Genomic DNA, 16,201 nt, shown 5'->3' on the forward strand with positions numbered 1-16,201 from the left:
GGGGAGGGGCATGTGGGGAAGGGGGATCAGGAAGGGAAATAGACTTCCACACATGGGTGGGTTTCTCTGCATGAGCCCATCTCCTATGTGAACCTACAAAGCTCTGGCAGAATTTAAAACCTGTTTCTTCATTCTGAGCCTGTATTTGGCTTCTCTCATCACTTGCTTGTAAAAATGACTGGAATTTCCCTATTCACTTTGTCACATCCTGGCATTTAAAAAAATCATGTATAATTTTAAACAGAAGCCTACCAATGTAAGATGAATATCACCCACAATTGTCTCTCATTCTTAAAACAAGAAATACAATGTAGCAGCACCTAGGGTTCCTTTTCTTTACGTGCATCTCCAGATTGTGTTGTGATGAGGATCTGGAGGAGTTTGATTTTCAGACTAGTTTATTCTCCTTCCTGGTGGTGTTTACATCATAAGTAACAATTTCTCTGTTTGGGACTTTTCAAACATACATCAATGGTGAGAGAAATGATATAGTCTGAGTTCTCATTTCTACTCAGCATTTACCACATGGTTTTATCTGAGCTGAGGTGTAATGAGTGGTTAGGAATTGACTGAGACTTGGGACACAGTTTCCTGTTCTCCTATAAGTGACCCTGGGTTTTCCCCTCACCAATTTCCCCATATTTAAAGCACTATTTGGCAAGCATGACACAACCAAAGGTACGAGTTTTCTAGGATACATTTAGAACTGAACTGGACTGTTCACTCATTGGCCCCTGGTAGGTGTTAGGAAATTTTTCTCCATAATCTTGTAATGAAGGTAAAGTCCAAATAAACTCTACCTCTGGACTGCTTTTAGTTCAATGTACAATTCACTAAATTTGGAGGTCATGCAGCAGAGCTATGTAGTATTAGTCTCCTGCACCTTACTCCTCAGTCTATACTCAAAGGTCTTGAAATCTACATAAGATAATGACAAACCACATCAATGTTCAAGGTCACCATGACAGAGTCCCTGAATTTTCTATCAAACCAAACGTAATCTAAGCACAATAATTGTATTTTATTATGTTTTTTTCAGAGCAATTTGTAAATCCCACCCCCCACCTGTGAACACAAAGGCATTGGTAAGGGTTATCCCACCGCCCACCAACAAGGCTTTTCACATTGTTATCAGTGCGGCAGAGCTGGGCAACTGGACATCTCAGGCATCATTTCCAGCAAGGCCTAAACTTGGCTCTCAAGTCTTCAGATCCAGAAGTTCTAATGGGAAGAACTAACTGGTGAAAACACACAGTCATGAAGGTTACCCACAGAAAAGACGTTGGAAATCATTCTCGCCTACTCTCTGGCAGGCGTGAACATCAGACATTACTTATTAGGATCCCAGAGCAGGTCATGGGCACTAGGCTCAGGGGCAGCAACAGTCATTCTTCTTCACAGCTCCTCAGCTGCCCTGTTTGGGCCTGAATGCTCTCTCCACATAGATTCCCAAATTCCTCACACCAAATCTCTGAGGAAGGCCTGGCCTGTGAATTCAGCCAATTGCGGTTGGTGATGTGCCCATTTTCAGGGAGTGTCTTGTTTGAGTGGAGGTAGATGGTTAAAGCCAAGTTCCCCCGTCCTAGAGTATGCAGTGCAGATGAGGAGAAAGATAATAACCCCACATTCACAGAAATGAATATCAACGTAGATCAGGATCAAATGTAGAGTGTGGAGTCAGGCAGAGACACCCACTGTGGAGTATCACGTCACGGTGAGGGGAGAGACAGAGTCGTCAGAGTCCCCATTTTAGATAGTGATAAGAGGGGCCCTCTGAGCCGGTGACAGGGCTTTCCTTAGACAGGAGAAATGGAGAGAGGGAGAGAGAAGGATCTGCCATCTTTCAGGAACAGTTGTGGCAGACAGAACCCAAATGTAAGTGACCTGAAATGGAGACACATTTGGGATGTTTGTGGAATGGCAGGAAGGCCACCTGGGTTGTATTAGGGTGGCTTCTCCTCAGCTCTGGAGGTAGTTTGAGAGGGAGGCCCACTCAAAAATTCAAATACATGGAGTTTCAGGAATTCCTGTGTGTTATATGTTCAGATGTTCAACCCTCAAAGTCAATAAGTAGTTAGCCAGAGGGTGGTGCTGCAGTCCAGCTGGTCCAAATAACCGGGAATTGACAAGCAACTTGAAGGTTGAAGCAGGAACTGCTTTATTGCAGGGAAACTCAGTGGGAACTGAGCGGGCACTCACGGTAGCCAGAACCGCTTTATTGCGAGACAGCAGAGGTATATATACCTAACTGATTACACACAGCTTGATTCAATTAGTATTATCCAGATACAGCAATCAGCCAATAAGGAATCTCCACCATCTTAATGGCTCGGTGGCGTTGCCTCACAAGCAGTCCTCCTGGCAAACTGCCAGGCGCCATCTTCACTTGGTTGTGGCTCTCAACATCTCCCCCCTTTTGTTTAATTAAACAACAAGTATGTGGTTTAGGGACCGTGCCTGTTTTAGGTTGTCCAATACTACATATGTTCCTTACCCGTCATTGGATTGTCTGACCTCAAATCATCAGCTTCCTGGCTTAGGTTGGTACCATTGTAATTGGATCTTACCCGTCTTTGACTACCAACCCAACATATATAGCCATACTTGTGGATAACGACCATAGTGGTTTTTACACAAGCACCATAAATAACTTGCTACAAGCAGAAGGAGGAGGATACAAAATGCCATGATACCAAGCCATAGACGGCTCCTTTGGAAAAATTTTACCACCGATGACACTGTCAGCAAAGATACCCTGGTACTATTACAATTATCTATAGATTCGCTCATAATGCATATAAGTGATACACAGTCCAGGTACGTTCTGTAAGCAGCTTCTTGTGCTACTTGTTGAGTACTTATTGATGCAGCAGTTTGTACAGTTTGTTGTGATAGCTATCGCAGAAGCTGTAGTAGCAGCAGCAGAAACAGCAACAGCTGTGATGATGGTAGCTGTAATTCTGAAGTACTAGAAATTCTTCTATTTTTGTCTTCACTGGAACTGGGATGAAGGCAGGAATTCTGGCAATGATGGCTAAAGAACCGTGTAGCATTCCAGCAGGTACTAAGAAAACAATCCTCTGAACAATCTAGTACATTATCCTGAACAGAATTACTAGATATAATGAAAAGGAAAGGTGAAAGTAAACAAACAGATCTGTTAATCTTCATATTTTAAAACAATCCTTGTAAATTTCTGAATTTAGGTAGACTATTTCATAGACATTAACATTTTGAACACCTAGAAAAACTTGTAAGCTTAATTTTAAAGATATCTTTACTTTCAACTGTTTACCCAATTTAAATTAAACTGTTTAAATCACGTGAATAAAAGATATTTGGATCCATTGCTTAAATTTTCATGAGCGCTTCTCATAAATGATATATGGACATATGCACATACAGACATACAATACATAACACAAGTGTGCACACATAACAAACAACACATAACACAAATGTGCACACATATCACAATAGTAGAGGCTTTGTAGCTTTTCACAGGTGAAATCTCCATTGTAATGTTTAAAAACTCCACAGCTGATCAAAAAATAAAACTGATCAGAAAAGCATTAACCTAGGTCTGTATGAGCTCAAAAAATAAAATTGAAAAAAGCATCCTTTCTACCACCTGGGTTTGACTCTTCTTTTGATATCTCATCCTTCTTCCTGTAACTTGCATATGAGTTTGAAGGTATTCCCACAAGTAAGCCTCAAGGTTTTTTACATTTGAAATAGGCCTTAATGGTGCTCATTATTCATGGCCTCCAGGTGTGGGAGAACCATAGTCGCAGATGTAAGGATAGCTAAACTGGAGTTCTGAATATCAGCTGTTATGGATTTGAGCCAAATCGTCTTCTTTTTGGTCTGTAGAAATCGCTTTAGTTAGTCTCTCTGAAATCCAAATCAGCTGCTGTTTTCCCTGTGGAAACATACAAACAGACTCCCGACTCCAGACAATCACTGAGTCAGGACCTTTCCATTGTCCAGTTAGAATATCCTTCCAAAGTACCTTGGGCTTATGTACATTTTTTAGACGCATGTGCCTTTCCGCAGCACTAAGCCTTGATGAATCCAAATTTAAAAAGTTTAGAGTAAAAAGGGTTATGTTAAGCTTATCGTTCGGGGATTTATATCCCTTCCCAATTCCTTCTTTTTGTTTTAGTAAGTACATTTTAATAGTTTGATGAGCTCTTTCAACTATGCCTTGTCCCTGTGGATTATACAGGATACCTGTTATATGAGTAATGCCAAATGATGAGCAAAATTGCTTGAAAGAAGCTTCTGTGCTGTGCATCTATGAAACACAGGTATCAAACAACCCCTGTCACAGATAAAAAGGGGACATTTAACTAAGGTGCCCGCTAGCACAGAAGGATCTCCAAGATTGGCACCTTGGAATGGGCCATGTCTGGATGCCTTTCTCCTTCTTGGTCCTTCGTATTTTTTTTCCTAAGCTTTTCCTTTTCCTTTGTTCTCTCGTCAGGGTTCTCCTTTGGCAACAAAGTTAATAAAAGTCAAGGAAATGTTGGAATTGCCTTCAGTTGTAACTAGCAGCTCTGAGCAGGTTGAGTGCTTGAGGGATCCACATTCTTTCAGGCCTGACAGGAATACCCATAAGGATGGGGTGCTCCGCTCTAGCAAGACATCAATGAAACCACATGCTCAGCACTTGTGGTTAACATTGACAAACCACCCTGCTACCTGAGGACGACGCTCACATGCCTCCACTGGATTGACAGATTCACTGCACCATGTTCTCAATGCAAACTGGGAACAACATCTTCACTTCTGTAATAGATAAAAACTGACCCACTGCTCCCTCCATCTCTGGGAGAATCACTGGCAATTTTCACTGAGCTGTGATTCGTTGTTTCCTATGGAAGACGGGAACCAAGTGCAGCTCTGCCACTTGGTGGGGTGATGACCTTCAGTAAGATTCCGTTTCCTTTTTACATTAATATGTTATTGGTGCATGATGATCACAGGAAGAGATGGGTTCTAGGTGGCACACACCATGCACACAGCATAATCAGGTCTGTTTCACTGCTGGACACCCCCTCCCCCTTCCCCTTCCCTCCTTCATCCCTCCCCTGGTTCATTTTTAAGACTCCACTGTCTCATCTATTTCCTTTTTCCTTTCCAGCTTCTGCATATGAGATAAAATGTATAACCATTTACCTTCTGAGTCTTACTTATCTCACATAACAAGCTGTTCTCCATTTGAATTCATTTTCCTGCAAATGACATAATTTTGTAATTCTTTATTGCTGAATAAAGCTTCCTGGTGTATATATACAACATTTTGTATCCTCTCATCATTTGACACGTTGTTTCCCTTAACTTGGTTATTGTGTCACTGGCATAACCAGGGGGTGCATGTACTGCTGTTTACTATGCTGACTGGAATTCTTTTGAGTAAATATCAAGCTGTGACAGAGCTCGGGCACGTGGTGGCTCCATTCCTAACATTGAAGAATCTCCATTCCTAGCTCCATAGTGGTTGTGCTGATTTATAATTCCATCAACAGTGCAAAGGTGCTCCTTTCTCCCGGACCCTCATCGAATTTATTATCAGTCTTCATTCTTGACATTCTAATTAGAGTTAGATGAAATCTATTTGCAGTTTTGATTTACATTTCCCTGATTTCCTAGGATTGAACATGGTTTGATACATTTGTTGACCATCTGCATTTCTTCTTTTGGAAGATGTCTGTTTAGTTCATTTGCCCACTTATTGCCTGATGTATTTGGGTTTTTGGAGATTAGTTTCCTTGAGTTCTTTCTATATTCTGTCAGAAGGGTAGCTGGCGAAGATTCTCTCCCATTCTTTAGCATCTTTCTTCACATACTTGCTTCTTTGGCTGTGCAGAACTCTTTCAATTTGATGTCTTTCCATTTGCTATTTATTTGTTTTATTTCATACATTTTAGGAGTCTTAGGAGGAAGCCTGTGACTCTATGTTGGAGACTTAACACTCTTATTTTTGTAGCAGTTATAAAGTTTCTGGTCTTACTCTAGGTCTTTGGCCCACTGCTTCAGAGGTACAATGTGTAAATGTCACCATTCCTGACACCTGGGCCCACTCCCAAAAAGTAACCATTTTACCAAAAGACATGAACAGACACTTCTGAGAGTAGCAAATATAAGTGGACAACAGATAGATATATGTAATATATATATATATATATATATATATATATATATATATATATATATATATATATATTCAACGTCCCTAGCAATCACAGAAATGGAAATCAAAACTACATTGAAATGTCATCTCACTCCACTCAGAATGTCAACCATCAAGAACACAAAGAATAAATGCTTGGGAGGTTGTAGGGGAAAAGGCACACTCACACATGGTGGGTAGAACTGCAAATTAGTACAATCACTCAGGAAAGGACTATGGAGATTACCCCAAAGACTAGAAATGGAATCCCATATGACCCAGCAGTCCCACTCCTTTGCATTTATGCCAAGTCAGAATACTGTAGTGTCACAGCTACATCAGTGTATATAACAGCATAACTCACATGAACCAAGTTTGGGGAAATAACCCAGATGAGTGGATTAAGAAAATGTGGTGTATATATATGCACAGTGGAATATTACTAAGTCATAATGAAGAATGTACTTATAGTATTCTTTGATAAATGGATGGAACTGGAGAACATCATGCTGAGTGAAATAAGACAGCTCAGAAAATGAAGGATTAAATATTTTCATTCATATGTGGAAGCTGGAGCAATGTAAGAGGGAAAACTGGGGGGGGGGCTCTGATATCATAAAGTTAGAGAGAGGGAAGATGAATGTAGAATAAGGAGGTGAGAAAATGGAGAGTGGAGTGGACAAAATCATGCAGTGTGCATTATAAATACAGCACAGTGGGCTCCACCTTAATGCATCCCTATAAAGCGTAAGTACATAAATACTAGTGGATAGAGGAGGGAAAAGTGGGGGAGGAACATCACAGCCACTGGGGACGGAAGTGGAGCAAATGTCATCCCATGCGGGTATGACTGTGTCAAAATGAAGCCAACTATTACGTGTCACCACAGTGCACAACTAAACCATCAGAAAGCTCACCATTTTACTCTGTCACCTGGGTGGTGTCCACACTCCCTCATTCAACTCATGGGACTGGTGGATGATGTAACTTGCGACACATAATAAGTGTTCACAGTGCTTTAGACACATGTCACCACTCCATAACTACTGAGCACTCACAGGGTCACGTGATTGCCAAAACTCTCTAGAATTTCTTGGCAATACTAGTAATGAAACAAAACTCAGAAAACAGTTTCCCCTTTTATAAAAGGTAGCTCTTTGATCTTGATGGGCCCAGTGTTCTGTCTGTCCAGAGCACATGTGCCCCAGCAAAAATGCCTGATTCAATTCCTCTCTGCCTTCAGCCAGACGAATACCCATGCGCTGACTGTTGGTCATTCCTGCATCTTGCCCACCCCCAGGGCTTCTGGAGGGCGCCCTACTCTCTGTCTCAGCCTTGGGTGGTTTGCATGCCGCCTCCTCTCTTGGGGGCATTTCTGACCTGCTTCCTGTGCACCCTCTGCCTCCTGGGCACCCTACACATCATCCAGGCTCAGGTGAGCAGGGGGGCATGCAGGGTGGGAGTCCTGCAGGGCCGGGGTGCCACTTCCCATGCCGGGCTCTAGTGGCCTCTGGGCCTCTCCACTCTGCCCTCCAGTGAGAGGCTCACTCGCAGGTAAGGGGCATCCTGCCTTCTTCACTTAGCAAATATTGGCTCGTCACCCAGGCGGTGTCAGCTGCTCTTCCAGGTGATGTGGATGAACAGAAAAGAACACAAATCTGTCCTCATGTGGAGCTTCTGCAGGCAGGGGACCCAGATACTAAAATATAGAGAAGTTTCATAACATCAAGTGCCAACCCATCTTTGTTTGTAAAGTCAAGTAGGGAGCCGGCTGGATTTGGCCACCATGGACATTAGCCAAACCTGGAGTCAGGGGACACAATTCCAGAGTTCATTGTTCCTACCTGGGTGATTTCCTTCAGATGACATCCCGTCATGGAGAGACAGGTACGGCACGTTCCAGGGGGCCGACAGCTACAGCAGGGACATGGTGACGCAGCTCCTGGAGGTGTCCAAGAAGAACGTTGGCATGAACAAGACGAAGATCCTCAGCGAGGTGAAGAACGTGGCCAGGTAGGGGTCAGGCCACCCTGCCCTCCCCTTGGCTTTTGCTCGGTGAACACGTGCTGGAGACTTTCTCTGTGTCTGGCGTGAGGACTGCAGAGGTTAAGAGAGGCCCGTGTCCCTCGGGACTTGCCTCTGTGATGGAGAGAGACCGTGAGCACCTTCAGGGAGAGAATGGGCTAGGGGGAGGGATGAAGAGTGGCTGGCTTCCTGGGGAGCTTAAACACAGGAATTTACTATCTGTCTGTCCAGAGGCCAGAAATCCAAGCCCAGCGGTGGGCTGGGCTGGCTCCTCCTGGGGGCGTGGGGAGGTTGTCCAGGTCTCCCTCCTGGGCTGGGAAGGGATGGCTGTCTTCCCCCTGTGTCCTTTGACATGCTCTTCCTTCTCTGGGTCTTCTGGGACAATTTCCCCTTTTCGTAAGGAAACTAGTTGTGTGGGTTAGAGCTCACTCGCAAGGTCACTCCACTCTGCCGCTCTAAACATGAATCTCAAAGAAGGGCACAGTGTGATGTGCTGGGGTCGGACCTCAGCACAGGAACTTGGGGGGACACAATTTGACAGACAACTCGGGGTTCACTGAGAGAACCAGGTCGAGCTACTTGAAGGGTCATATCAGAGAAGGTTTCTGAATGAAGTGAAGGATCAACTTCCACACTTTCTCCTTGGGGAGGGGGAGGTGGAGATCCCTGGAGCAAGGGTGCTGCATATGTAGAGTTGAGGTGGAGGGAGGCGGGAGAAGAGTCTGACAGAGAGAGAGGTGGAGGAGATGAGGCATCAGTATCAGTGTCCTCTTGCTGCTGTAACAAGTGACCACCAGCTTAGTAACTTTAAACCTCAGCTTTGTCATCTCACAGTTCTGGAAGTCAGAAATCTGAAGTGAGTCTTGGGGGCTAAATCCAAAGTGTTGGCCAGGCTGATTCCTTCTGAGGGGTCTGGGAGAGGTTCCCTCATTGCCTTTTCAGTTTCTGGGACATTCAGTGTCTGCATTCCTTGGCTTGTGGCCTCTGCCTTGACCTCTTGCTTCCAGCTTCTCCTCTTGTCCCTTTTAAGAAGGACCTGTGTGGTGGCATTAGGCCCACCCTGATAATCCAGGACCAGGGCCATCTCCCCACCTGAGGAGTCTTAACTTGACCATACCTGAAAAGGTCCTTTGCCATGAAGGTGACATACTCACACTCCAGAGATTCAGACGTGGACATCTGTGGGAGTCTCTATGCAGCCACAGAGAAGTAGGCAGGGCCCAGAGGAGGAAACCCAGGGAGGAGTTGGAATTTTCTTCTCAAGGTACCAGGAAGCCCCAGTTGTGAGCAAGGAGTCTTCAGAGGACCACCCTGGCTCCTGTGTGGCCTGAGGCTGGATGAGCAGAGGACACACAGAGCCCAGGAGACTGTCTTTCCGTCCCTCCGTAGGGAGGCAAGGTGGGAAGCTCCAGGTCCTCAGGTTCCTCTCTGGCCTCAGTTCTCCCGTCTGGAGAAGGTAGGGAAGTGGCTCTGCCCCTCTCCAGGGTCAGTAGGTAAAGCCTGAGGGACACACAGAAGTATCAGTTAACGGCCGGCGTCCTTAATCATTCTCAGTTAATTCTCAAGCATTTTCCTCAAAATTCCATGATGGTGACTCCTTTGAGTCATTCAGAGACGTTCAGAGCATTAGAAAGGCTGAGATCTTTACCTGGTTCAAAAAAGCTGATCTCAGACAATTGAAGAGACAAGGGAGCTGATTGGAAAGTGTGGGTGCATCTCACAGAATCAGGAGCCCCAGGCCCCAGGGCAATGCAAGCCTGCTCTGGGGATCTGGGAATGCAGATGGCACAGCATATCCAGCAGTGTCCCTGCCCCTCACTGGCACCTCCTGTCTTCTGCAGCTGTGGCCTCTCTGGTGGGCGCCTGCTGAGGGCCATTGCTAAGTAAGAATGACACATGGCAATTTATTTGTCAGCCTACCCAATGTTGCTTAGAGGAACGACTCTCCATATTGACCCAGGTCATTTGCAGTGTCATTGCATGTAAGGTGACCTTGCTCAAGGATCAGGGCAGATGGGGGTTTAGGGCGTTCCCGGTTTAGGACAATCCGGGTTTAGGGCGGTTCCAGGTTTAAGGTGTACCCTGCTGGGAATCGAGCGTATCCTGCTGCCTCAGGCACGCCTGCTCGTTGAGTTCCCATTGAGTTCTTGCGGGATTCAGAGAGTATTTTGGGATTTTGCCCAGAACATGTTTGGGGCCCAGAATGTGAATTCCCCCAGAACGTGTGTAGAGTGCTGGTGTGAGTTGGGGAATAAAGAATTGCTGTTTGAATCTACAAGGCTGTGAGTGGCTCATGATTGTGTGCCCAGCCAGACTGCGGCATTTTGGTGGTCCATGCGGGGAACGTCTAAAGCTTGGAGGTAAGTGAAATTGCTCGCCCCTGAGGAAGAGCGAAAGAATGGGTGACCAATTCAAAAAACAATGTGTTCTTGTTTTGACTTATTTTGTTTTTATTCCAAGCTGCCTGTTCCTAGAACTTTCTCAGGCAAACTGGGGAAAATGGTTGACTCAAGGACTGAAGTTGTTTGCCCCCGAGGAAGAGAAATTATTAGAGGAAGGAGGCACCCCAGAAAGACCAAGAACAGTTAGGACATATGTTGATACAATAAAAAAATGTAGCCCATGGCTTTTTAAAGACGAGTTATTAAGTATATCAATGGGACCATCATGGTATCCTGTAGAAGGATTTTTCTTCAACAAGAAAGCGATGGCTAGTTCTGTTTACTACATTTGTCTAAGATCTTGGTTTTTACAGACATCTGATTAATTTACAAAGCTAAAGTTTTAAAATATCAACCACTAAATATAAAATCAAGTACTCTTTACTTAACATTATGTGTGTTTTCATAAATTGGTGAATGGATAAAAGGTTTAATATTGCTTTGGTCTGTGTCTTTGCTGAAACAAGGTTACTAAGTGTTAAGATTCTATCATGTGTAATTTATATACAAAGAGTATAAGAAGTTTCAGTTGGGTTTCAATTATAGTATTATAGTATCATAAAAAACATGAAAGTCTTTCATCTTATTAAAGTGGAGTAATTTGTCTAAATCAGAAATTTTATAAGAGTTGTTTCAAAATGTGAATTTATAAAAAGGGTTAACGGTTAAAAAAGAGATAGAAAAAGATTCAAGATGTGAAAATATATTTTAATATAAAGGTTAAAAAAAAGAAAGAAATGTTTCTAGATGAGATAATCTCTGTGTGGTAAAGTAAAAAGTTGTAAAATGCCGCAGTCTGGCTGGGCACACAATCATGAGCCACTCACAGCCTTGTAGATTCAAACAGCAATTCTTTATTCCCCAACTCACACTGGCACTCTACAAACAAGTTCTGGGGGAATACACGTTCTGGGGGAATTCACGTTCTGGGCCCCAATCATGTTCTGGGCAAAATCCCAAAATACTCTCTGAATCCCACAAGAACTCAATGGGAACTCAACGAGCAGGCGTGCCTGAGGCATCAGGATACGCCCTATTCCCAGCAGGGTACACCTTAAACCTGGAACCGCCCTAAACCCGGATTGTCCTAAACTGGGAACGCCCTAAACCCCCATCTGCCCTGATCCTTGAGCAAGGTCACCTTACATGCAATGACACTGCAAATGACCTGGGTCAATATGGAGAGTCGTTCCTCTAAGCAACATTGGGTAGGCTGACAAATAAATTGCCATGTGTCATTCTTACTTAGCAATGGCACTCAGCAGGCACCTACTGGAAGGTAGTGGCCCAGCACTCCCAGGCCTCCACCTCTCCATCTCTCCTGCAAGACGGAGTCCCTACTCCAGCTGGCTGGAAAGGCTCTGGTTGACCCACTGGGGATCACCAGACACCCAGCCCCATCCACAAGGTGCAGGGCTCCCCACACATTGGTTCTCAGGTGGCCCAGGACCCCCCACCCCCACCCCGTCAGCACAGCTGGCGTGTGGGCTGGATGATGCCCTACTGTGGGGCCGCAGGGCACTGGAAGATGATTTTCAGTCCCTGGCCTCTGCCCTTCAGAAGTCAGGAGCACCTCCCAGACATGACAATCAAACTGTCTCTAGAACTTCCCATGTCGCCACAGAGCAAAAGTCACCCCTGTCCAGATGACATTTAAACAGTGCTCTTTGTTGTAGGACTTATCAGGGGCTTGAGTGACCTAATGTGCTTTCTGCAGCTCTAAGGAGGGCCTGGTATGCTCTTTGGATGGCATTTAGGACATGTCAAATCACAGCTATTTCCGGAGTTGTGCTGTGCAGAAGGTTCCTTCAGGACAGTGTCCCTACAGCTGTGGGTGCTGACTCCATGAGAGCCTGGCTCTGCCTGATCAGAGGCTTAGACACTGGACAGGGACATGCAGAAAACTCCAGGAGAATTGGGCATAAGTAAGCAAGTGGATGCCCTCAGGGGGTTAGTGGGGACTCTTTTCCTGGATGGAATGACTTCAGCTGCATTGCTGATGACTCTGGTCCTTGCAGAGCTTAGGAACCCACTTTCTGGTCCTTAAGACGTGGCAGTGCTACTGCGTGTGCCCTGGTGGCTGTGAGTGTGGGGTGGAGGCAGATGAGCCCCCGTGATGGGAGCTGGTGAGGTGTCCATGTCCTGCTGGTGGATTCTGTGCTGGCTCTGTGGTCACGGGGCCTCCTGGAAGGAGGAGTCTGGGGAAACTGAGTCAGAGCCCTGGACTGAGGAGGCTGTGTGTGGCTAGAGGACCTGAGGGCAGCCAGTTCCCTGAGATGTCCCTGATGGTCTGACAGTTCAGCCAGACATGGGACAACCCTGATGTGGCCCCTGATGAATGCCTTGAGTCCCTTGGGTCCCCTCTGCCAGCACTGAGTGTTACCACCTCTGGGTTCCTTTGCTCAGTTGGGGATAGAAATGGAGGCAGGTGACACCATTTGGGTGAAGCCTCTCTGGGACTCAAGCTGCAGCACTCGGGAGGCAGCACACGGGACAGGGCCCTGCACTGCTCCCTGGACCCTAGGGGTACAGTGGGCGCACAGGACAAGACAGGCTGTGCAGGTGCAGGGCCAGAGCTGCCACGGTGCAGGACTGTGCCCTGTCTTGTCAGTTCTCTGCCCTTGGCACCTGGGTCAGCCCTTGGCACAGAGACCTGCTCAAGCCCCAGGGTCCCTGAGGAGCTCTGCTCAGGAGAGGTGGAGGAGCTCACCATCTCCAGCCCAGGAGGGCTCTACCAAGAAGTCAAGTTCAAGTTCAGGTACGTTGTGTGGGCTGGAGGTGGGGTTGCAGCAGAGCTTGGGAGACTCAGCAGCTCCTGAATCTGTCACTGGGGGAAATGTGTTTGAAGGCAGCGGCTCTGGGTGGGAACCTCAGGGGGCATCGGGGTCCTTCCTGCAGTGTCTCACTAGTAGCTGCCCAGGCTTCAGAGGTCCCTGTGGGGGAAAGTCACAGCTTCTTGCTTGGATCTCAGTGAGGACCCAAAGCTCCCAGCTGGGGATGAAGAGGAGTGTTCTCTGGAGGACACAGTGGTAGACGTCCGAGGCTCCCGTACTGTGGGCATCAAGATCACCAACAGGACAGGTGTGACGTTCAAGGATCCCATGTAAGTCCCTTCCTGTCTCCTCCCTGAAGGTCATTCAGGTGTCTGCAGGGCTGGTGTCCCCTGAAGACTCTGCTGGCTTGCAGGTGGCCGTCTTCTGTGTCCTCACAGGGTGGTCCCCCTCTGTGTGCATGCTGATGTCTTCCTCTGAGGACACAGGGCACCCCCACCCTACAGACCTCACTTTAGATGAGTCACGTCTTAAAGCTTCTGTACAGATAAGGTCCCGTTCAGAGGCACCGGGGTTGGACTTCAGCATGCGAATCTGGGGGCTGCTGGGGGGTGGTCACAATTCAGTTCACGACAGGACCCACCCAATGGCTCTAGTGTGTGGGTACAAACCAATCAATCACAGACTTCACGAAGAGCATAGGACGGTGGCTGGACTCAGCCGCCCAGTGGCCCTCCCCTCTTTCGGGCAGGTTGTTTACAGGCCACAGCTCCCGTCGCTCCTGGCTGTCCATCTTTCATCTCAGGTCGAGTCTCTGTCCTGCCAGGAGCTGGTCTCACCCCAACCTGAGAGGTCTCCCTGTCACCCGCTCTGCTGTCCCCGGCCTTCCCACCACCCCAGAGTTCTCTCATGTCCTGCTCAGGGCTTGTTCTTGCTTGTGGATCCTCTGTCCTTGTAACTGGGCCTATAGCCCTGGGGGTCAGGCCCCACAGCCCTGCTCATCACGGTGTCCATTCACTCATTCCATAAACATTTATTGGGTGCCTACTGCATACCTGTACGGCAGCAAGCATTTCAGGGGTGGACACTTGACCCACACATGGGAGCCAAGGATCTGCAGGGTGGGTGTGGAGAGAGGTCCAAGCTGTGAAGACACAGGGCTCAGTGTGTGCTGGGAGTGACACGAGGGTCCTAGGAAAGGGGGTGGTGCTCTGGGAAGGCCCCAGAGGGAGAGCCTGTGGCCTGGGCCTGGATGCTGAGCAGGTAGCCATGGTCCTGGCAGGAGTGACTTAGGTCTGTTTAAGGAACAGGATGAAGGCTGGGTCAGGGAGGGTGTGGGAGAAGCCCTGAGTGACATGGGATTGGAGACATGGACAGAGCTCCATCCTGTGCCCTCTGGCGGGTGCCATGGCATTTGACGCAGGGGAAGAGTTAGCTGTAGGCCGAGTTCTGCACTCGTGTGCTTAGCGTTCATAATGTTGGACAAATCAATGTAGCCGACAGGAGCTCCACGGTAGGTGGTGGGGCTGGGGCAATCAGGTACCTAGTGGACGAGCGTCTCTCCCAACTCATGAGTCCCTCTCGTGCAGTGCACAACACTGCCTGCAGACACACGGGGCCCCAACTCCTCTCCCAGGCTGCTGTCAGAGTGGCCAGGCCCAGGTGAGACCACCACCTGTGCTTCCCCCGAAGTCCACTGTCCACTGCTCCTTCACAAAGACGAGCTCCAGCTTCCAGGGCACGGCGGGCCTGCTGGCCTACCAGGGCCCAGACGAGCACCTGGCCCTGCTGTTCTCCGTCCCCTTCAGCTACACCCTCCATCGCATCCAGTTTGCCCTGGCCGTGCTCAGGGGGCTGCTGGCCCAGGACGGCCTTGAGCAGGTCTTTGATGGCATCATGGAGAAGGAGGCCCCGGATCCCAAGGTGGTGAAGTGCATCCTGCAGACCCTCAGGGGGCCCTGGAGCTGAATGATGGCTCCCTGAGCATCAGAGCCACCGTGTCCAATGTTCATGTGGCCAAAATTGATGTGGTGATGGAGACCAAAGCCACCTAACTCTCCCTTGTCATTTCACCTCTCTGCTGCAGCCCCCGTGGGCCGGTGACCCCAGGGGAGGAGGAATGGGCCCCTGTCATGGGCTAGATCCTCGGGGCCAAGTCAGCTATGAGGACACAGGTGCCTAATAAAGCTTGCTGAGTGACGCTGTGTGACCATGTGGCTCCTGGTCTGCTGTCACAGCACAGCCTCCCTGTCCACCTGGGCTCCCTTCATCCCCGCCCTGGGCCCTGTCCCACTTACCCACCAGCAATCCCTTCCCCCACTCTTCTTCAGGTGGACTGTGTCCCCAGCTGTCCCCTCTGCTCCTCTGGCTTCCTCCCTCCTCCCTCCCCTCCTGTCCTCTCCCCCTACTCATCTCTCCCTCAGTGATGAAGCCCAGGACCCTGGTGGGCTCTTCATGCCTGTGCCCCTTATCACACTTGGCACCTGAATCCTGGAGAGGGTGACAGGAGTCTCAAGACCCCAGGCAGCATCTGGCGTGGACCCAATGTTGAGGGACATTACCATTGTTTGTCACACCCTGCCTTTCCTAAAGAAGGGCTCAGGAGTTGAACTGTGTCCTGCCAGAAGGTCCTGATGTCACAACCTCCAGTACTTGGACTGTGACCTTTTGTGGAAATTGGGTCTTTACAGATGTGAGCAAATGGAGGTGAGGTCATAGGGGCAATCCACCTGCCTCAGTCATATAGTAGCTAGGACCCAGGCCTGAACCCCACCCTCTGGCTGAGTACT

General features: G+C 47.8%; 1 protein-coding gene across 1 annotated transcript; it reads left to right on the forward strand.

Moving 5' to 3' along the window:
* The first annotated feature begins 7,835 nt into the window (after window positions 1-7,835).
* Window positions 7,836-15,380, forward strand: LOC139702782 (uncharacterized). Its single transcript, XM_071604944.1, has 4 exons — window positions 7,836-8,188; window positions 13,253-13,399; window positions 13,613-13,744; window positions 15,002-15,380. The coding sequence occupies exons 1-4, from the start codon at window positions 8,103-8,105 to the stop codon at window positions 15,378-15,380; spliced, it is 744 nt and encodes a 247-aa protein (XP_071461045.1). The 5' UTR covers window positions 7,836-8,102.
* The last annotated feature ends 821 nt before the right edge of the window (window positions 15,381-16,201 follow it).

This window comes from Marmota flaviventris, chromosome 18, assembly GCF_047511675.1.
Source record: "Marmota flaviventris isolate mMarFla1 chromosome 18, mMarFla1.hap1, whole genome shotgun sequence".
Lineage (NCBI taxonomy): Eukaryota > Metazoa > Chordata > Mammalia > Rodentia > Sciuridae > Marmota > Marmota flaviventris.